Source organism: Vulpes lagopus, chromosome 1 (assembly GCF_018345385.1).
Source record: "Vulpes lagopus strain Blue_001 chromosome 1, ASM1834538v1, whole genome shotgun sequence".
Lineage (NCBI taxonomy): Eukaryota > Metazoa > Chordata > Mammalia > Carnivora > Canidae > Vulpes > Vulpes lagopus.
Genome location: NC_054824.1, coordinates 124,369,915 through 124,391,807, shown reverse-complemented (window position 1 = coordinate 124,391,807; position 21,893 = coordinate 124,369,915). Strand labels below are relative to the sequence as shown.

General features: G+C 39.9%; 1 protein-coding gene and 1 long non-coding RNA gene across 10 annotated transcripts in view; one reads left to right on the top strand and one right to left on the bottom strand.

The window, feature by feature from the left end:
- The window catches only part of LOC121490411, a 270,965-nt gene that overhangs the window by 32,744 nt on the left and 216,328 nt on the right, over window positions 1-21,893 (bottom strand). For 4 of the 7 annotated variants that reach the window (XR_005987665.1, XR_005987660.1, XR_005987655.1 and 1 more), the window contains 2 exons: window positions 20,731-20,834; window positions 19,841-20,626 (listed from right to left, as the gene is read on the bottom strand). This is a non-coding gene — a long non-coding RNA (uncharacterized LOC121490411). Of the gene's footprint in view, window positions 1-12,455; window positions 12,586-19,840; window positions 20,627-20,730; window positions 20,886-21,893 lie in introns of those variants that run through there. The other 3 variants (XR_005987659.1, XR_005987662.1, XR_005987658.1) reach the window with 3 other exon arrangements.
- Window positions 1-21,893, top strand: part of CHST9 (carbohydrate sulfotransferase 9) — a 236,415-nt gene that overhangs the window by 167,230 nt on the left and 47,292 nt on the right. The window contains exon 1 of one of the 3 annotated variants that reach the window (XM_041754044.1): window positions 12,583-12,949. The exons of the other annotated variants lie outside the window; for them this stretch is intronic. Within the exon in view, the coding sequence (XP_041609978.1) occupies window positions 12,919-12,949 (31 nt within the window). The 5' untranslated portion in view covers window positions 12,583-12,918. Of the gene's footprint in view, window positions 1-12,582; window positions 12,950-21,893 lie in introns of those variants that run through there. 3 annotated transcript variants of the gene reach the window in all.

The window sequence follows — 21,893 nt, the reverse complement described above, 5'->3', positions numbered from 1 at the left end:
ACATTATCTGTTTGTATCCTATTCATTCTTCAAAGACCTAGTTTATATCTGCTCTCATCTACCCCCTCTGCACAGTCTTCCCAGTTCCCCCACTGGATTAGCTGCTTCAGTCTCTATGCCTTATGTTATCTGCTCACACATCTGTGTCCTTTGGGGACAGTGATTTCCAAGTGGACTGTTCATACTTCAAGAGGTATGCAAGATAACCTGTCAGGGAAGAAAATGTTAGAACTTCCATCTGTGCATATATTTCATCTTTTTAGTTCTCTATTTTGGTATAGAGTAAATTTTATGAAATCATAATATCATACCACAGTGGTATAGGTTAGATGATAGATACATAGATACATAGATGGATAGATGATAGATAGATAGATAGATAGATAGATAGATAGATAGATAGATAAATGATAGATAACAAATAAATGGGGAGAGAGTTTAGTTCTACACAAAGAAAAGTTTTAAGACCACTTCCCTGATCTGTGGACTCCTAGGACACAATTTCTTCATCTCTGTATGTTCAGGTCAAATATCACTGGCCCAATAAATTATTTTGAAAGAACAGGCAAGTTATTTTGAATTACCTACATTTAAGTTTTCTGATGCAAAACGTGCCTCAGCTAAATTTTGAACAGTCCCTTCATAAGTGAACACCTCTGCCACCACATTTATCTTGTTTTTCTCGAAAGATGCCACAATGACTAGTTTCTTCTCAAGTGCTGAAGCCCACAGTTCTACATGGGTAAACTAAGAGCAAGGCAGATGTGGTTTGACCATTTCGAAGGCTGGAGTGAATCCTCAGAGTGTGGTCAATTGTATTTCCACTTTAGAAATGGGGTGAGAGGTGAGGTTGGGAAGGGGGTTGTCTAAAGAGTGATCTGATCCCGCCAGGGATGAGAGGAAGGCAGAAGGTGTCATTCTGAATATGCTCCAAAAAAATCAACAAAGGCAGCCTGACTCTGCCTTGATAAGCAAACTGTCAGTGAGTTAAATGAGCACCCCATCAATTTCATTTTCTGTTTCATTTCATTATGCTAGTCTCTTGTATTTTAACTGATGTATTTTATAATCTGCCATTAAAGAACTAGCTTTGCATCATTACGCACTGTTCTCACTCAACATCTGAGTATCCAACTAATTATATGTATTTTGAATTTTTACTTTAATTTTATCAATGGGTTTCCCTAAATATACGCTACTAAGTCTGTGACATTTCATAAATTACAAAATCCCTGAAATGTAGGTCATTTTTATCCCTTTGGTTACAATGTAGAAAGTTAAAGAGAAAAATACAACTTTCTCAATACATAGAAAATGATATACTATAATGAAATCTTTTAATTTTCTTTATATAAACTCTTAAAATTTTTGTTCTGTTTAAATTTTAAATTAAATACTGAGTTTGATCTTATAAAACATTTAATCACTTTTGGAAATGCATTTTATGAGACCCAGTAAAGCCAGTTTCAATGACATGAACTAAAAATCTAATGTCATGCTTGGAACACAATTTTTGAGAGCACACTGCATCACTGGTGGTATTTACTTTGGAAAATGAATTATTGTGTTATGGGCTAAATCCTGCCAGAATTGATTTTGAAAATCCAAAGTGGAAAATTTTGGATACTATAGTTTAATATGAAGTGAACAGACAAATAGCATTTTTATTTTTTTAAAAAAGTAATAAAATGGTTTCAATAAGTTGTTATACTCATATTTATTACCTACTCTGTGGCTCCAAACCGTAAATCGACGGCTATATCTGAAGTGTAAGTAAATACTGTTCTGTATAAATGTGGTATAAGCATTTTCAAAGCTTGTTGCACAATCTCATTATCATGATCAGTTATTGCTTTTCTTCCCAAGAGAAGGGTTGTCCATTCTAATTTAGCAGTGAAGGACTGATTTTTATTATGTTCTCCTGAGTGAAAAGTAGCTCCAGTTCTTTCAAATGGAATGATAACCAGGATGACTTAGGGGAAGGTGGGGACTGTGCAATGGCCAGAACCTACAGTTATCCAGAGAAAAGCCCACAGGTGCCTTGGGCAGTGCACCTACTGTCCCCTAGGGAAAGAGCATGGCCTCAAAACCCAGGATAATCAGGGATTTCCAGCATTTATAAGACATTCTTTACATTCGGTATGGAAGACAACGACATAATAGTTTCTCTGTATTGCTTTACACTCCCATTTCCTTATTTTATCTCCTTTATTCTTCTCATTCATTCATTAGTTATCTAGTATTTTTTTAAATATCTGTTTTGTGTTCAACCCAGGCAGAGACAGGGATTTATCCTCTCTGTAGGGAGGACAACTGGGCAAACCAGGAGGTGAGACCCAGTGGTACAGGTGCCATGATAAAGGTTAAAGCAGGGTGCCACAAGGGCACAATGAAGACAGCTGAATACCCCCTGTAGAGTCTGGGATGGATCCGTAGAGCTCGCCCTCCTGGTGCACCTGGAAAGATGGGAAGCCACGCCTTGCCCCTAACTCAGACTGTACCTGTAAACATCAGCAGGCTCTGCCTCTGGCTGCTGGTGGTACTGCTGCTCCTAATGATAGCACTAGAAAATAATGCTAGTTACAACATAACTAGCAACACAGGATGGGAATTCTAAATAAAAACAAAGCCTTTTCATAATTCTCTAATTCAGGCATATTCTGTAATGGGGAACTGTGTGCTGCATGGGGAAAATTAACGGCAGTAAGTATGTAGGCTGACCTTCCAGGCCCTGGGCACAAATTTCAATTAGGCCAGAAAGATGCTGGTTGGGTCTTGTCTCCTAGGTCGGGAAGACAGTGGCGGTAACATAGCAAAGTGGTAATGTGCTAAAATAAAAGGAAAATAATTCACAGGTAGAGTTAATTTTGAGTGATATTGTTCGAGCATTAGAATGGCCAGCAGGCTACAGGATGGCAGCCATCTTAATCTTTTCCTCCTCAAAAGTTTTTGACTCAATTTGCAGGGACTCTTCCATGGTCTCTGCTGTTTAATGATGCAAGTCAATGGGACAATCCCTTTATAGGCAGCTTAATGGGAATCTTCCACCGTGCAGAGATCTCTCTATCATAAAGTGGTTCCTCCTCTAATTCCATGCCATGGAACCAATTTAAATGCCATTATGTAATAATAAGAAACCAGACCCTCACAGATGGTCTAGAAAGATGGATTGCATCATAACTGTTGTGCCTTGTAATAGATAATATCAAAACATTTTGGTTTTATGGCTAAAGATTATGCTACTAATAATAGCACTTTCTCTACTGAGGATTTTGTTCATAGTTATATTGTGGAGAACTACTTATTTTAGGAAAATTTCTTCCATGCTCTGAATGATTGCTGATGTTTATTGAGCAATGGCTATGGGGAGGGGGCGGATGGTGATGTCCTAAACATTCTATAGACCTGTCAGTAAAATCTGCTATTATTCCCTTTTAGAAACCAAAAAGTGGAGCTCACAGAATTAAACAACTTGCCCACTTGGCTAGCAAGTGATAGAGCAAAATTGGAACTCAAGTGGTCAGAATTCAAGAACCATGCAGTGACTCATTATCCTAGGATATTTAAAATACGTATAAAAAATGCTGTATGTTTATTTGAAGTTGTGAGACAATTCATTTATAGAGACAAAGAATTATTGTTGACAACAGAAAAATATATCCTACAACTGATTTTTTTGTTGTTGTTTTTCTCCAGTAAACATAAGATCAGGTTAAATTTTTTCTGTTATTTTTTCTCCAGTAAACATAAAGTCAGATTAAAGGACTGGTACCTAAACATACATGTGCTGTAATATCTGACTTTAGATCATACACACATGTGTACACAGACCTGCATTCACGTGCACACACTGTAGAACAGGAGACAATTGGACAGAACCTGTTAAACTATCCTTTTACTTGAGCTAATATCCTTGAGCCTGTCTAGGAAATTAGTAAACTGCCCAGTCTTCAACATCCCTTCAGACAGGAATCCTCCCTCCTCCCTTTCAGCCTCTCACCTTTGGTGTTTGGTTTTATTCTACATAGGATAAGTGCTGCCATAACTGTTAGCCAATACTTATAAAAGGATTAATGCAGAACAGACCTTTCCTGTCCCTTATTTCCTGTGTCTAGAGCCCTCCAATATAAAAATAAGCTGCTGGCTAAGAGTCACACTTACAGAGTATAAGTAATAAGAGCATTAAGTGTCCACTGTGAGGGTGTAGGAACTGGGTGTGATGAAGTGTTTCTTGGAGCTGTCACCCAGGCTTGCCCACAGAATCCTGCATGGACAGAGCAGGCTGGTGGGCACCGCAGCAGGCAATGCTTCCCAAAGCACAACAATCCAAAGGTTGGGTCAGATCTAGTCCTTGCCAACAAAATGGGTAAACAGTGCATAGAGCATCCGGCTGTATCTTTAGATGGGTACTGTGAGTTAACCATATAATTTCTTCTTATTAAAACTATTAAAAACAAGGTCTTAAATAATTCTTGGATTTTTTTTTAGTTCTCCCTTAAAAGGAAAATTGAAATTTCAACTGAAATAAAGGAAAACACAACCTAAACTAGATAATTCTAGAGCTAAATTAAAAAGAATTGAGATACAGGACACCTGAGTGGTTCAGTAGGTTAAGAGTCTGCCTTCGGCTCAGTTCTTGGTTCCAGGGTCCTGGGATCAAGCCCCATGTAGGGCTCCCTGCTCAGTGAGGAGCCTACTTCTCCCTGTCCTTCTGCCTGCCCCTCCCCCTCCTTATGCTCTCCCTCTCTGTCAAATAAATAAATGAAATCTTTAAAATCAAAAAATGAGATACCTGCCAAAGCATTTTTGTGTAATAATAGGGAGACAGAGCAAAGCAACTCTCTTTTCAGGTTCCTTGTGTTAAAAACTGACATAGACTAATCTGAGATTTTTTATCTCAATTTAAAGTTGTTAGTAAAAATGGTCTGAAATTGATTTTTTAAATACTATTTTTTCATATGTCTATGGACTCCAACTTCAGAAGGCTATTTCTTTTTTTTTTTTTCCAGAAGGCTATTTCTGACTGATATTTGTAGGGTGAATTTATACTAGTTATCTATTGTTGTGTAACAAATTACCACAACACTTAGCAGCTGAAAACAACAGACACTTAATATTTCGTAATTTCTGTGGTCTGGGAATCCAGTCACATCTTAGCTATAGTCTTTTAGCTTGGGGTTTCCATAAGGCTACATACAGTCCTCTTATGGCTAGCTACGTCCAAGCTCATGCATGTGAGCAGACCTCACAAAATCTGCTTCCAAGTCCTGTCACATGGGCCTCTCCACAGTTTTGCCTCAAGACGTGGCAACTGGCTTCCTCCAGAAGTGAGCAATCCAGAAAGATGCAAGCCACAGCCCTTTTATAACTTAAAATTAAAAGTGATATTCCAATATTTCTGTCATATGCTGTTTGTAAGAAGGGAATCAATAAATTCAGTCCACATTCAAGGGGAAAGGATTACACAGGATGTGAATACCAGAAGGTGGGAATCATTGAGAGACCTTTTATCAGCTGCCTAGTATAGCTGTTTGTCAGAAACCAAAAAAGAGAAGGAATTGAGAAAAGGAAACTGAGAAGAGGTATTGGGAAAATCTCTGAGAAAAATCTCTTTCAGCCTCCCCAGCACACACACAATAAGCATTTGTCTGATCAGAGCTTTTATAAATGATGATACTTTAGTACTCTGAGAAGTGTAAGAAAAAAAAAGACACTTTTTAGCCTTATTTTTAAATATATGCATTAATATGTAAATTTTTTCTGAAGACTACTGTTATGGACCGAATTGTGTACCCTCCCCCGAGATTTATATGTGGAAGTCCTGACATCCAGCGCTTGAGCATGTGACTATATTTGGGGATAGGGTCCTTATAGAGCTGACTGAGTTAAAATGAGGTCATTAGGATGGGCTTGAATCCAGGCTAACTAGTGTCCTTATAATAAGAGGAAATTGAGGGATACCTGGGTGGCTCAGTGGTTGAGTATCTGCTTTCAGCTCAGGGCGTGATTCCAGGGTCCTGGGATCGAGTCCCACATCAGGCTTCCCACAGGAAGCCTGTTTCTCCCTCTGCCTATGTCTCTGCCTCTCTCTGTGTGTCTCTCTTAAATTTTTTAAATAAAAATTTAAAGAAAGAAAGGCCATTTGAGGAAACAAGGACAATATGGCCATTCATAAGCCAAGAAGAGAGGCCTCCAACCTGAAATCAACCCTCCAGCACCCTGATCTCAGACTTACAACTTCCAGAAATGTGAGGAAACAGCTGTTCAAGCCACCCAGTCTATGGTATTCTGTTGTGTCAGCCCTCACAAACTCCTACAACCTGTTATTTTTAACTAAATATCTTTATACATTTTCAATTGTCACTATTTCCCAGTGACCTCATAGAGAGCAAAATACATGTTACATATTGCTTTGTTTTAGTTTCCTGTGGACATAGTCTTAACCATTCTACTTTTAGGATTGTTTGGAATTCTCCAAAGAACACCAATAAATTAAGTTGCTCTTTATCTTTCTGTCTTCCTTTAGCTTTTCTTCTCTTACTCATTTATCATATTGTTTCCTCATTTGTCTTTGCCTCATCTTTAGTAAGATAGTATTGAACTGCCTCTATGGTGCTTTGGTAGCAATACTTGTGGCTTGATAGGAATCTTGGCACCATAGTAATAGCACAGAAATTCATATATGAAGAACATTTCTTAGATTCTTCTGTTATATTTTATAGGACAGCCATTGTCCCACAAGCAAATAACACCATTCAATATCCGCCTTCATTTCTAGACTTAAAAGTTCTCTTTCCAAGAAAATTTAAAACTTAAATTCTCTTTAGTTTCTATGATGTTTCCATTTCATGGGACAGGCACCTGCTCAGCTTTAGTGGAATCTGATCACCAGCTTCCAAAGTCATTATGCAAATTACACTCATTCATTCATGTGTGAGACCTTTTTTCTAATTCCTCATGGCATTGTCTGCTCTCTCTCTCTCTCTCTCTCTCTCTCTCTCTCTTTTTTTTTTTTTTTTTTTTAGCCATACGTGTGAGTATGTATGGCATAGAATTTTCTTTTCCCTGGTGACTCCTGAATTTGAGTAGCTTTGTCACGTTTCGGTTATTCAAGAATTCTCTTTTATGAAGTGGCTTTGCAGGTTCTTTCCCATTTTTCTGAGCAGTTGACTATCTTATTGATTTGTAGGCGTTTTTTATATATTCTTTTGTCAGGTACACACATTGCCAGGATCCTATCCTTATTAATCAATTCTCTTTTTACTATATTAATAGTTTCTTTGGATAATCAGAATTTCTTAATTTTAATATAACCAAGTTTATCAAATTTTATATGGTTAGCTCCTTTGTGTCCTATTTAGGAAAGTGTAATTTGCTCCAAGTTCATAAAGATATTACCCAATGTTTTCGAAAAGCTTTATTGTTTATCCTTCTCATTTAGTTCTGTAATCCACCTGGAATTAACTTTTGTTTGTGGTATGAAGTAGGGGTCAAAACAGGAGTAACCAGTTTCTGGGGCATGATTAATTGAAAAGACTATCCTTTCTGGGCTAGCAGTTTTTTGAGCATTGATTATGCTGTAGGCATTGCATTAGTTGATACTTCATCCCTTCTTCACAAAATCCCTATAAGATAGGTGTTTCCTCACTTTATAAATGAGAAAAATTACAATTAAATGAGTTAAATTAATTTCCCAGTGTTCATGGTTAGTAGAGATTGGGAATCTGGGCTTTGAGTTTAGGTCTTTTGACTTCAAAGCCTTTCTTAAGGTAATCCTAAATCCCAGTGTTATCAAAAGAGATAATTTACATTTTGTTAGTGAAAACCAAGAGAGTGAAAGGGTCGGTCGGAAACCACTGGGAATGTGAAGGTGAAGAAGGCTTGACCCCAGAAAAGAAGAGGACCTGGAATAGTGCCTTGCATATGACAGGACTCAGGAAAAAAAGTTACTGAATTGCAAAAAGCATCCACTTCAGAATAAATACAGTCTTGTGATTTATACTCAGAGGGCACATATGATTTTTATATACAAAATTTTTGTGATCTGTTCCTTCACCTGCCTCTGGCAGTGGTTTCTGAAGTGTGGCTTCCCAGTCCAGCATCATCAGTATCACCTGGGAACTAGTTAGAAATACAAATTATTGGGCCCCACCCAGACCCATTCAATCAAAAATTCTGAAGGTGGAAACTGGAAAATTGTGTTTTAACAGCTTCTTCAGGTCTGCGAAATTTGAAACACACTGGTCTGAGGCCTGCATTTTGTCCATCCCTCCTACAGGGCTTCCTTTAACCTACCGTGCATAGTCCTACCTACCTCCAGATGAGTGCTTATTGAGATAAGGATTCCCATCATGATCCTTAGCCCGGCTAATACCTTCTCAGGGATCAGCCCCTTCCTATCCTTACATACATGTATGTGCATGCGTGCCCACACACACATCTGGATTCAGTCCCTCAATCACTCTTCTTGCTACACTGATTTGTCATTGTCTGCTTATCTGTATCTGCCACTAGACTATGAGGAGCTTAAGGCAAGGGCCTTTGAATTTCTAGAGGAAGAGATATGGTAGATGTTCAATACAATTTTTTTGAGTAAAATGAGTTGTATTCAATTTTATTCTTAAAGGACTTTCATGTTGAAAAGGAAGTATATATGTTTTTGGCAAATCAATAAATATTTAATTTGAAGGACTCCTCTGTGGAAAAGGAATCATGGAACAGAATACAGTGAATAGAGACTTTAAGGAAGTAAGGAGCACTGAGATACCTGTCACAAGAGGCATTCAAGAAAAGATTAGAAAATCCCCAAGGACTCTGCCACCCATTTTCCACTCCCTCTTCTAAATTGCGAGCTCTTGAAGCCAATGACAACATCTCATTCACTGTGTGTCCCCAGTCCTTAATATAGACTAGTTCAGTACCTAGTGCACAATGAATTCATAAGTGAATGAATGAATGAATCACTTAATGGCACACACAGTTTGTTGCTACTGTTCTGTGGGCTTGACTGTTCTTCGCTGGAGAGATAAGTACAACTCTAAATCATTCATTTGGCTAAATATGCAATTTTTTAGGAGCACCAGTGAAGTGGAAGGAAAAAAAAAGTGAGAGCAGTTTGCCTTTGATAAATGTATCCAGAATTTTGTGATCAAAATGTTAAGAAATTAGTTTAACTACAGCATGGATATGTGTTTTGTGTTTTATGGTTTCTTCCTCTCTTTTTCTTATTTACCTATGAGTAAAAGGACGAGGAAGTGAGAAACCAGAATCTCTTCAGTGTTTGGAGGCTCTGAACCTGGCCTCTGGGTGGAGGCCAGACCAGGAAATGCTGGTGGGTCTTGTTTACTCCATGTGGGTGTTTGTACTTTCTCTTGAAGGTGGCTGTAAGCCATCGAATGATGTGAAGGAAGGAAAATAATGTGATAGATTTGCTTTTCTAAAGGTCACTCTGACTATTGCGTGGAGGATTGATTGGGAGGCAGGAAGGGGAGGATGGAGACTGGAGCATGGACGATCAGTTCAAAGAGATGTTGAAGCTGCGGGAAAGAAAGCTGGTGAGGACTTGAACTAGGGCCCTAACAGGGAGGAGGTAGAAAGGGACTGTGTTCAGCAGAAATTCCCTACGTTGACTCAACCCACTGAATTTGCTGACAAAGATAGGGGGCTTGTCAGAAATTATTAGAGTTAGCTTTGAATTTAATGGTAATAATTACATTGCCAGGCATCTGCTTCTACTGGATCTGTGAGGTTATGTAATGGAAGCCTTTGTTAACAACAAAGCACTGAACACATTCGAAGTGGGATAATTACCCACAGAAATCATACCTCTAAAGTCCGTGTGCCAGAGGCAAGCACTGAGAGTTTGAAAATGAGTTCGTGTTTATTGGTGATCAACAGCAGGATTGCACATGTACTCCTGAACAATGAACTCACTGTTCATTCTCAAGTGCTCATTACAATGGAAATTAGGAACACTTGAATGATTGATGCCTCTCTGCTCTAAACATGCCACTTAGCAAATACTTGCTGCGCTAAGTATGTCAGGAATTCACAAGCTGATTGATGCCAGACATGAGTGGCTACTTTTTGTGAATGGAATGAAGATGGCTACCTTACCATGAAGAATATGCAATATATCTGTGTGGGTCATGAGCAAGACTGTGTTCATAAATTGGCATTAAGTTGCCTGGTTATGTGTGTTTATGTTTTGGGCCCTATTAAAAGGAACATTTAAACTACTTCTTACCGATATTTTATGTTATGCTTTTTTTTCAAAACCAAAAGCCTTTATTTAACATGTAAAATTCAGTCTGCAACTAATTCCAATTTCTCAGCCCACTTCTTAATTTGGGAAACTAGGAGAAAAAAATGCAATATCCCAATTCTGCTATGAAGATACGTGCAAAAATGAAGGGAAAAAGAATCCTCTATGGCCTTCATCCATCTCCTATCAACTTCACAGAGTACTCCTTACATGTTTAAGGATCATTGTTCTATAGCTGAATGTTGATCAGCATTTTGAAGAAAGACTAAAGAAGTGAAAGGTCGTATCTTTATTCTTTAAGATCACTTCATTTTTACATCTGCTTTCTGCACTCGGTTTAAGCACAGAATATTCAGTTTCTGTTTTAGCCAATGGGTTGCTATGAAATAATTCCATGGACTCTTTCACATCACTTTGCTCATTTTCTGCCCTTGGTAAAATATTCATTATTAACTGTTATAAATTATAAAATCTTTTTTTTTTCCCAGGAAAAGTCTAGACTTTCTTTTTTAACAGATTGGGAGCTGATAGGGCTGCTTGCCTGAGGCAACACTACCAGTAATTGAATCTGTATGCTGAAGTAGTAAACCCTAAGACTTTGTAGAGGAAGGAATCCTGATGTCTAAAACTGAGTAAAGGCAAGTTGATGGAAAGTGGAAATTCATTGTTCTGAAACTTCCTGATTCCAGCTTGTGAATCATTGAATAACTGAACATCATAGTAATCTTTGAACATTAATTCTGTCAAGATTTCCAGAGCAAAGAATTCCACTAATTCTCTGTCTCTGTATTTGGTACATAATAATCATTGCCATTATTACCTCTATTCGTGGATCAATTTCATTATATAGTTTGAATAAACACCAGCTACTTGCAGTCAACAAGAATGTATTGAAAATTTGTTACACTTTTAGGCACTGAAGATTATAAAAATTAGTGAGATTTGCCTTTTGCCTTAAAAGAGTTAATAGCTTTCTCTGGAAGAAAGAGTATGCAGTAAAACATCATAAATCTATGATGGAGGGTTATATGGAAGTACAGAAGAGGTGTCCCCAAGCATGACAGGTCAGAGGTCATGGGGAAGAGAAGGTTTCCTGGAAAAAGAAACATCCATGCTGTCTTAATGGAGCTTGACCAATGCTAGGATATAGCCTGGGAATGATGAAAGTAAATGCACCTTCTTTAAAAGAAATAGGTCAATATATATCAAGCGCTATTATAAAAAAAAAGTGTTTCGGGCAGCGCAGGTGCTCAGTGGTTTAGCGCTGGCTTCAGCCCAGGGCCTGATCCTGGAGACCAAGGATCGAGTCCCACATCGGGCTCCCTGCATGGAATGGAGCCTGCTTCTCCCTCTACCTGTGTCTCTGCCTCTCTCTCTCTCTCTCTCTCTCTCATTAATAAATAAATAAAATCTTTAAAAAAATGTTTAGACCTAGAATTTTCTTTTTCTGAATCTTTAATTTTAAAAAACCTGAAATACAGTAAAAGATTATATTGAAGAGTGTTAATTGCATAGTTATTTGTAGTAAGAATATTGGAACCAGCAATAGAGAGATTTTTGAGGAAATTATGGTTCATCTACTCAAAGGACTGTAGAGTAGAAACTCATGAAAGAATTTATCATAACATTTGGTGCTTTATTCTACAAATACTTACTGTGCAGTCTATGTCAGGCACTGATCTAGGCTCTGTGTACATGAAATCAAATAGACATGCTTCCTACTTGAAGGGGCTCATGGTGAAATTGGGAATACAGAGGATTCCATTAATTCACAGGAAGAAGAGAGATGGACTCTGGTGGTGATCTATTAGAATGCACCTGAGGCTCATGTGATCAAATTAGCAGGACTTGTTAAGCTACCAAAAGGAGATGATGCAGGACTTCAGTTTTAAATGACAAGAGAGGAAAAAGAAGATGGAAACATAGATTTTTTTTTATTTTATAATGTTATTTGGAGATACAAGCAGACTCAACATTGCGTGTGCAGTTTGACCACAACTATACAAAACCAATCAACCATATACAGAGAGAGAGAGAGAGAGCAAAATATAAAGGATTAATAGTGGTTGTCTGAGGACAGTGGTACTACAGGTGATAGTTTTCTACTTTTGGCCTTTTTTCAAATATTCTGTTATGAACATATTGCTTTTATAATGAAAGAAAAAAGATGCAAGAGGTTGGCAGCAGGAGGGTAAAAGGCAAAAAGTATTCACATCTTATAAGGAACTATTCATGGTAAAACACAACAAAACAGGATGGGCATATTTCCAGGACGCAATAGCACAGGACAGTGTTCTGTTCCCTGACACTTCATCTCATTCCTAAAACACACACACACACAGAGAGAGAGAGAGAGAGAGAGAGAGAGAGATACAAGATATGTCACATAAGTCACCTTGCTAGGTTCTTAAATTCTTACTGTCTATCAAAGACATGACTCTTGGATTCATCCCTGTGTGGGGAGCCCATTCTCTTTAGCACTGAGCTAGCCACTGGATCTGCCATTGACCAAGTGCATCAGTGCCTTAAGTTTACAGAAAAGTGTGGAATTTAGGAAGCATTTTCATAGAGTTTTAATTTTGTTTCTCTACTGCCCTGTGAGGTAGGTAGGACAGATATTCTTTTTCCCCTTTTACAGTTGAAGAAAGACTTAGATGAAGTTTCTTTCCTCCAGTTACAAGGCTGGTAAGTGTTGAAAGCAACCCTGGAATCCAGATTTCTTACTGACTATAGTGTTTGTTCTTCTGTTTCACAAACACCAAACAGTAGGCAACTCCTCTTCAACTAACAAAAGCAAACCAACATCATGAGGGCAGATGAGATGGCTTATTTTTAATCTATGCAGGCTCCAGTGTCTAGAAGAGTTCTAGCACAGGATAGATGTTCTACATTTTTTGTTGTGGTTGGGGCAAAGAACAAAAGAATTATTAATACTCTGACAATGCTTAATAAACATGCAGTACCTAAATAGGTCATCCAGATAGTTTTTCTTTAGGAGTCTATGCTGAAGTTCAAAAAAGCAAAGTTGTATTCTATATGTGTTTATATATATAATGTTTATGTTAATATATGTACATATGGATATATTATATATGATGTTTATATGTTTTTAATATTATACATGTATATATTGTATATTATAAAATATATATGTTTATATAAACATCAATATCAGAAACAGAAGAAAGAAGGAGGGGTCAGTTAGAAAGAATGAAAAGTAAAACATTGAGACAAAGAGATTCCTAGTTAAATAAAGCAGAATAGTTTGTTATTAATTTTTGTTTTACTCCAAGAAAAACAAATTGATATTCCACATTAAACATCATTTTATACTGAGGGCAGGGTGGGGGAAGGATGGGAGAAAAGATTGTCTTTGAGAATCATCAGAGCATATCTATTTCTTACATATGCACACACCTGCTCTCCTGCCTGCATCTAAAAAGGGGGCTCATTTAGCATTCACTGATGAACTGAGAAAGCATTTCAGCACTCAAGCTGAGCTACTGAAATTTTTTTAAAACTTATTAAGGTGGCACATGTAATCATGCCCTAGCGACTTCAGCTATATATGCCCTTTGAAAAATTTCTAATGACATGTTGGACATCCTGCATATAAATGTCACCACTTAGAATTAGAGTCAAGCTTTTGGCTCACTGGAATGTTCTCTGCATGGTTTCAGTGTAATATTAGCCCTGATCTAGTGAAAGCAAATGGTTCTTAGTAACTCCCTCCTAGATAATATCTCATATTCTTTTTCTGCGATCCATGTGGGTAGTGGTAAATAGCTCAGCAATACACACAGGAACAAGTCTACTGATGTATAAGGAAAGAAAACGAAATTACTATCTGTGTGACCTCGACCTTTTTAGGTTGTTTTCAAAACTCATCACTGCAACAGTGATTTCCCCATATTATTTTTTTTTATTTCCCCATATTATTTTTCACTAGCATTGCAGATTTGGCTTTCTTACATGTATGGAAGGCATCTTTAAATCCATATACTTTTTTTTTTTTTTACAAATGACCTTTGGAAACGATTTCCAATAACTGTAGCCGACTTTAAGCTCAAGGCTTGGTAGTGAAAGGTCACTCTACATTTAGACTAAATGTGGATAGATTTGGACTCTCTGTAGCAGGCTATTGCTTTAGGACTTGCTATTGTATTTGACCCAATCTTCTTTCTAACCCAAGCATTTAGACAGCTTCCATATGGGTTTCATTTAAACTTCTTCTTTTTTTAACACCAGTACAAATTAAATGGTTTTATGTATTATAAGTAACGTATTTTCTTTAGAGATGTGCACCTTCCTTAGGAACTTAAGAAAATAGAATGGAGTTTGTGTGTCAGACTTCTCATAAGACAATTCTGCAACTTTACACAGGTTTCTTCCAGCCCATTCCAGCCCTGTAGACCTGATAAGGGCCTGGAGAACATACTCTGTGGCACCTGAGGCTCCCATCTCTTGTTTCCCTCTCACTCTTCCCTTCAAATAAGACCATTCCTCTTAAGTTGAGGTGGCTGGGGAGGGGTGGATACAGCCTGTAAACTCAGGCAGCTATGCGTAAGCACTTGCTAGGGTACTTTTCTTCTTGTCCTAAAGAGTCTGCACATGATAGAGAAGGCCTTCAAAAATATGCAAAAGACTTAATCTTCTCTCTGAGTCTGGGCAAGCTCTAGGACTGCTGACTATCTGAGAACCCTCACGTGGCCCCTGCCCTCCTGATCCTCATCTCATCCCTACCAGCTAAAGAGCAAAGTTCCTTCCTACTGTTGGTATGGAGGTTCCTGGAAAGGACTCCAGAGAAGTCATCAGGAGATCTGATTCCCATCCAAGGCCTGCCATTTACCACTTACATGATTTGAGTCACCATCACTTGTCCTCTTTGCTTCACTTTTTGTCTGAACAGAATGAGTTGATAGAATTAATTCCTATACATTTAATGAAACGATTCTTTTTCCTTAAGATTTTTATTTATTTATTCATGAGAGACACAGAGAGGCAGACATAGACAGAGGGTGAAGCAGGGAGCCTGATGTGGGACTCAATCCCAGGATCCCAGGAGAACCAAAGGAAGATGCTCAACCACTGAGCCACCCAGGTGCCCCAAAATAACAACCATCTTTGAACATGCCTCCTTTCTCTAAATGAATGTCTCTGAACCAGATTCCCCAGGAAGAGAGTCAGATTCCTGCAGCTCTGTCTGGTTCTGATTTCAAAGAAGGTGCTCAGATGAGTCAGTCTGCCCTAAGAATGCATCAGAATAAAATAATTTCTTATATTCAAATAGTATTTGAAAAATTCCAAGTTGCTTTCACTTATCCCATGTGCAGTAGCTCATGTAATCCTCCTGATTAGTGTAGATTTGGGGCATACCATTGGAGTCCCTTCAAGTATGCTTGGCACCCTTTAGAGGATTGCCTCAGAGTACAGGGGGTGCTCTTCCTAGGTGGTGGGGGGCAGCCCTTGTTGACTGGCCAACAAGGGCTGCTTTTCCTGGAGGTGGAATAAATCCTGAGATGTAATTTATGCCCTACAGCATCCCGCCCTCAAAAATCAAGCTAAGTCTGGCACTTCTGAAACCACCGTTGTTTGGCTCATTCTCCTTCTGCACCCTGCTCCCCCACCCCTTGCTAGCTTCTCCTAAAAGCCAGTCCTTACTACATCACTTGCACCTATAAAATGGTAGATTTGTGTGGCAGAATTGACAGGACATATTTGGTATCTTATCAAACGATTCTTGTTGGCATCTCTGCTGCTTAACAGCCCTATGGCCTGGAGCAAGTTGCCCTAAGCTCAGGGCCTTTCTTTCTTCTTTCATAAAATGAAAATAATCATACCCACTCTGCGTACTGATGAGTTGTTGGGAGGATCAGATGACAGTGTGGATTGTAGAAGTGTTTGAAACCTGCCAAGCATCACAGATACAAGGAAACTCATTGTTTAAGCTAAGACTAAAATCACATATAGGTTTTCAGAGGAAACCCAACTCAAGGCAGTTTTAAGATTCAGAAAACATATTTCACATTTGGTGTCCTCCTACCTTTCTTTTCCCCCTACATTCCTCAGGCCTCTCTCATCTAAATGTTTGCTCTCTTTTAAGTAGCCCATCAGTGTCCCACATAGACACTGGAGAAAGTCGGAAATGCAACATTGACCTCTGTGCCTCAGTTACTAACCATCTCCACCTGGTTAGAGAACTTTACTGTGCCTGCTCGAATGCCTACCAGTGTCCACCATCTATCTCTAGCCCTGATTTTCATTTAATTAGTCCCAGATTTCTTTCTTTTTTTTTTAATTTTTATTTATTTATGATAGTCACACAGAGAGAGAGAGAGAGAGAGAGAGAGAGAGAGGCAGAGACACAGGCAGAGGGAGAAGCAGGCTCCATGCACCGGGAGCCCGACGTGGGACTCAATCCCGGGTCCTCAGGATCGTGCCCTGGGCCAAAGGCAGGTGCCAAACCGCTGCACCACCCAGGGATCCCCCCAGATTTCTTTCATTTCAAAATGTATTGGGCTTTAAAACTTCAAGAGGGAAATAGACATCGCAGGGAGATCTATGTCATATCATAGATCATAGCTCAAATCTTATACTTCACATTTTGTAATATTGACACAAATTGATGGAACACAACATAATTGAGCTAATAAAACATGTGGCCCAGATGGTGGCTTGATTAGAACCATCTCAATGTGTCTGAAAGATCATGGCATGCATGCAAAGTTTCTTTCCACAAAGGCCCTACAAGATTCATGATAAGATTTTATTTTTAATAAGGATCTAATTAGAGGGCTCAGCATGACAGAGTTAGAAGACATGAGTAGTCAGTACAGTTTGGTACAAAAAGTATTTGTCATGCACTTAGGCACCAGGATAAAAGGAAGAATAATATATAGCCCCTGGTAGAGGAAACAGATACAAAAGCAGATCATAAAAACAGACTATGGTAAGCGCCCAGCATGCTCAGAGCGATGGCATCCGGTCTGGAGTTTGAAAAAACACTTCACCATCTAAAGCATCACCTCCTAGAATTTTTTAAGATACTTGAAATCTTTAAATTCCCCTAGGACCTTTTATCTACTCACCTATGTCTTTGCCTCATTGATTCCAGCTTATCATTTGGGACTCTTCATTCACTCATTTCTTCATGCACACCCTACTCAGGTGCCTCATGCTGCCAGGTGCTATTGAAGATGCTGGGAATTCCACTTACAACAAGACAGACCAGGGGCATCTGGGTGGCTCAGTCGGTAAATCATCTGTCTTCGGCTTGGGTTGTGATCTTGGGGTCCTGGGGTCGAGCCCCACATCAGGCTCCCTGCTTGGTGGGAAGCCTACTTCTCCCTCTCCCTCTGCTGCTCCCCCTGCTTGTTCTCTCTCTCTCTCTCTCTCTCTCTCTCTCCCCCCACCCCCCTCTTTCTCTGTGAATAAATAAATAAATATTTAAAAATTAAACAAAAAAGAACAAGACAGACCCAGTCCCAGCTGTTTGGTCACTGAAACTTACATTCGAGTAGTGAGAAGCAATTAACCAGGAGTTAAATTGTGATAAAATGAATTGTTGGGACTGCAGACTGTAAAGGGAACCCTGAAAGAAGTGCACAGAGGGATGGGACCGAGGACAATCAAGTCCTCCCTTAAGCTACCTGGTCAGGGAAATCCTCCGTCCCATGAGACATTTGAGTTGAACAGGAGAAGGGTGCCCTGGGTGAAAGGCATGTCGGCGAGGCTGGAAAGAACTCGAAGGTCATCAAGTGATGGAAAGGGGGCCAGCATGGTGGAAGTTAGTGAACCAGGTGTCAGAGGTGGAGGCTAGGGGAAGGCAGAGGCCATCGTGGGGGCCATGGGAAGAAACCGTGTTTCAGTCTTAGTGCTGTGCAGCATTTGAAACTAAAACCGCATTTTAAAACGTGCACACACCCAAAAGGGAATCTGTGATCAGAGATCGGCAAGGAGAAGTGCCATCTGCCCTTGTGAACTGCCATCAGCTCTCACCTAGATTACTGCACCAGCCGCTCACCCTCCAAGTGTTCCTTCTTTTTTTTTTTTAAATTATTATTATTTTATTTATTTATTTATGATAGTCACAGAGAGAGAAAAAGAAAGAGGCAGAGACATAGGCAGAGGGAGAAGCAGGCTCCATGCACCGGGAGCCCGACGTGGGACTCGATCCCAGGTCTCCAGGATCGCGCCCTGGGCCAAAGGCAGGCACCAAACCGCTGCGCCACCCAGGGATCCCCCAAGTGTTCCTTCTTACTGGAGATCCTTCTTGAAGTTAAATGCAGTATGTTATTTTCCTGCTCAAAACCCTGCCATGGCTCCCTGTGTCATTCAGCATAAAAGCCAGGATCTCTACAGTGGCTCCCAAGGCCCCATGTGCCCTGGCCTCAGCATCTAGGCCCCTGCCCATCCCCATCAGCCCCAGCCATACCAGCTTCTTTGCTGTTCTTCAGATACAGAGACGTTGTCGTTGTGGGGGCTCCCTGCTACTCCCTCCATCCGGAACCCTCTTTTCTGGATAGCCCCAACTAACTGCTTCCCCTCTATCAAGTCCTTGTTCAATGGTACTGCCCTGATGGACATCCGAGTATGCACTGCATGCAGTTTGCCGCCATCTCTACTACAGCCCCTTTGCCCCCTCTACCTGTTCTTACTCCATATCACTTATCATCTTCTTTCTTTTAAAAGATTATTTATTTATTTATTTGAGAGAGTGAGAGAGCAAGCCAATGAGAGAGAGCACGAGCTGGAGGAGGGGCAGAGAGAGAAGCAGGCTCCCTGCTGAGAGCTCACTAGGGAGCTGGATCCCAGGACCCCGGGATCATGATCTGAGCCTAAGGCAGCTACGTAACCAACTGAGCCACCCAGGAGCCTGCACTTATCATCTTCTAACATATTCTATGGTTTACTTACCTATTGTGTCTATAACTCATTGTCTGCATCCCCCTCTAGAGTGTAGAGCAAGTTCCAAAAGGCAGAAATCTTTGTGTGTCACCATGAGAGCCATCCACTGACATCTGGCTCTCTTTCCAAGTCCACTGTAGGAGGCTATTTTCCTGACTACTTGGATACAGAAAAGGCTGTGTGACTTTTTTTGGCCAACAGAAGAGCAGAAAGGATGTGTGCCATGTCTGGTTGGAGCCTTTCACGGGCAGCATACTCTCTACCACATTCCCTCCTCCTGACACCTTTCAAAATGGAGGTTGCTCCATTGGGCTGGGTCCCTGAGTGAGTGAGTTGAGCAAAATCTCCCTGGCCACCAAGAAAACATATGGCATGATGAAGAAATAAACTTTTTAAAGGTAGAGGTCAGTGATTCATCTACCTAATAATACCCAGTGCTGACCTCTACCTCTGATACTAATTATATGTTAATTAATTTAATTTAAATTTTAAAAAGATTTGCAAATATGAGAGGGGGGAATAGAGAGCTACTTTTAATGGATACAGTTTCAGTGTGGAATGATGAAAAAGTTCTAGAGATGAATAGTGATACAACGTGTATGTACTTAGTGCTACTGGACTGCACAATTAAATATAAAATGACTAAATGGTAAATTATATATATATACAATTAAAAAGTTTTTAAAAAAAGAAAGAAAAGAAACCTTTCATCTTAAACTACAAATGACCTGGTGATCATTTGTTATCACATCACCTGGCCTCATCTGACTGAGTCTCATTTGTTCATTGATGCATCCCAGGGACTAGAACAAAGCCTGGTGCACAGCAGATGCTCAGTAAGCGTTTGCTGAGTGAATTTCTCTGTCCTTATTCACAAGTTTTTATATGGCGTGTCTTAAATTTAAACATACTAAAACCAATAATATCTGGATACAGGATTCCACAAAGTGCTCTATGACCAACCCCTACAATAGTCAACCCTAAGTGCCTACTGTATGAGCTAAGTCTTTCTTAAGGGCTCAGAGAAATAAGCCACCACATCTGCCTTAATATAGTTGGAAGTCTAGTTGCAAGAACAGAACACGTAGACAATATCACATGTGCTACTATGTGGTAGTAGGTGACATCACAGGATTGTTTTGAGAATTCACAGATGGGGTCACCCACTGAGGATGAGGCTGGCAAGAGGTGGGAATGGCAGGCTACCCCAGCTGGGCCTTGAGGACTTGGACAAGCAGAAATAGAGCTAGGGAGAGAGTATCCTTGCCTAGAGGAGTAGCATCAATCACACACAAGCAGGAACAGATTCTGAAATTGTAGAAGATAGCATATACCACTCTGGTCAGAGGCCAGGCAGTAGAGCTCGACTAGCTCCATTGAAATCCTGGCTGTCTATGTGCTGGCTCCATGGCTTTAGACAAGTCAATTAACTTCTCTGGGCCTTGACAGCTCCATCTGTAAAATAAGAAGCATAGTAGTATCTGCATCAGAGCATTGTCGTGAGGCCTAAGTGAGTTAATATATATGTTAACATATATTATATGTGTTTAGAATCGTACCTGGCAGAGAGTAAGTGTCGATTTGGATAGAGGAGTTGAAAATTGTGCAGACCGCAGATTTTGCAGGATCTTGAATCCAAGAGGAAGAAATCTGTTGTTTCATTCTGTAGGCAAAAATGTTTTCCACTGGCAGTTCAAAAGTTTTTATCAGAAAGCTGTGGGTGGTTAATATTGCAGCAGGGTGAGCAGGGGTTGAAAGGTGGAGGGCAGAGAGTCCCGTTTTTTTTTTTTTAATAATAAATTTATTTTTTATTGGTGTTCAATTTGCCTACATACAGAATAACACCCAGTGCTCATCCCGTCAAGTGTCCGCCTCAGTGCCCGTCACCCATTCACCCCCACCCCCCGCCCTCCTCCCCTTCCACCACCCCTAGTTCATTTCTCAGAGTTAGGAGTCTTCATGTTCTGTCTCCCTTTCTGATATTTTCTACCCATTTCTTTTCCCTTCCCTTCTATTCCCTTTCACTTTTATTTATATTCCCCAAATGAATGAGACCATAAAATGTTTGTCCTTCCCCAATTGACTTATTTCACTCAGCACAATACCCTCCAGTTCCATCCACATCGAAGCAAAGGGTGGGTATTTGTCATTTCTAATGGCTGAGTAATATTCCATTGTATACATAGACCACATCTTCTTTATCCATTCATCTTTCGATGGACATCGAGGCTCCTTCCACAGTTTGGCTATTGTGGACATTGCTGCTAGAAACATCGGGGTGCAGGTGTCTTGGCGTTTCATTGCATCTGTATCAGAGAGGCCCATTTGGAGGCGGATTCAGTCATCTCATTGTGAGAAACTGAAAGCACGTGCCACAGGACTGGCCGAAGCGTGGAGGAGGCGGATGTCAAAGTGTCAAAGGTGTCCTAGAGAAGGTGCCAGAGACCTCCTGACAGGCTGGCTAGGTAAGGAAAGAAAGAAGCCAGGCTGACCCGAAGGTTTTAGGGTCTGAGTGACTCCGAGATTTAATGATAGCACTGATCAAAATGAGGAAGGCCAGAGGGGAACAGATTTTAAGAGAAAGATAACAAACTCTGTTTTAGACTCTGAAGTGTCAAGGTCAAGCTGTTGAGAAGGAAATCAGATATGAGCTTAAGTAACTTAGAGCCATGCTCAAATGTCACTCGGAAACCTTCCCCAAATAGCTGATCTAAGATACCTC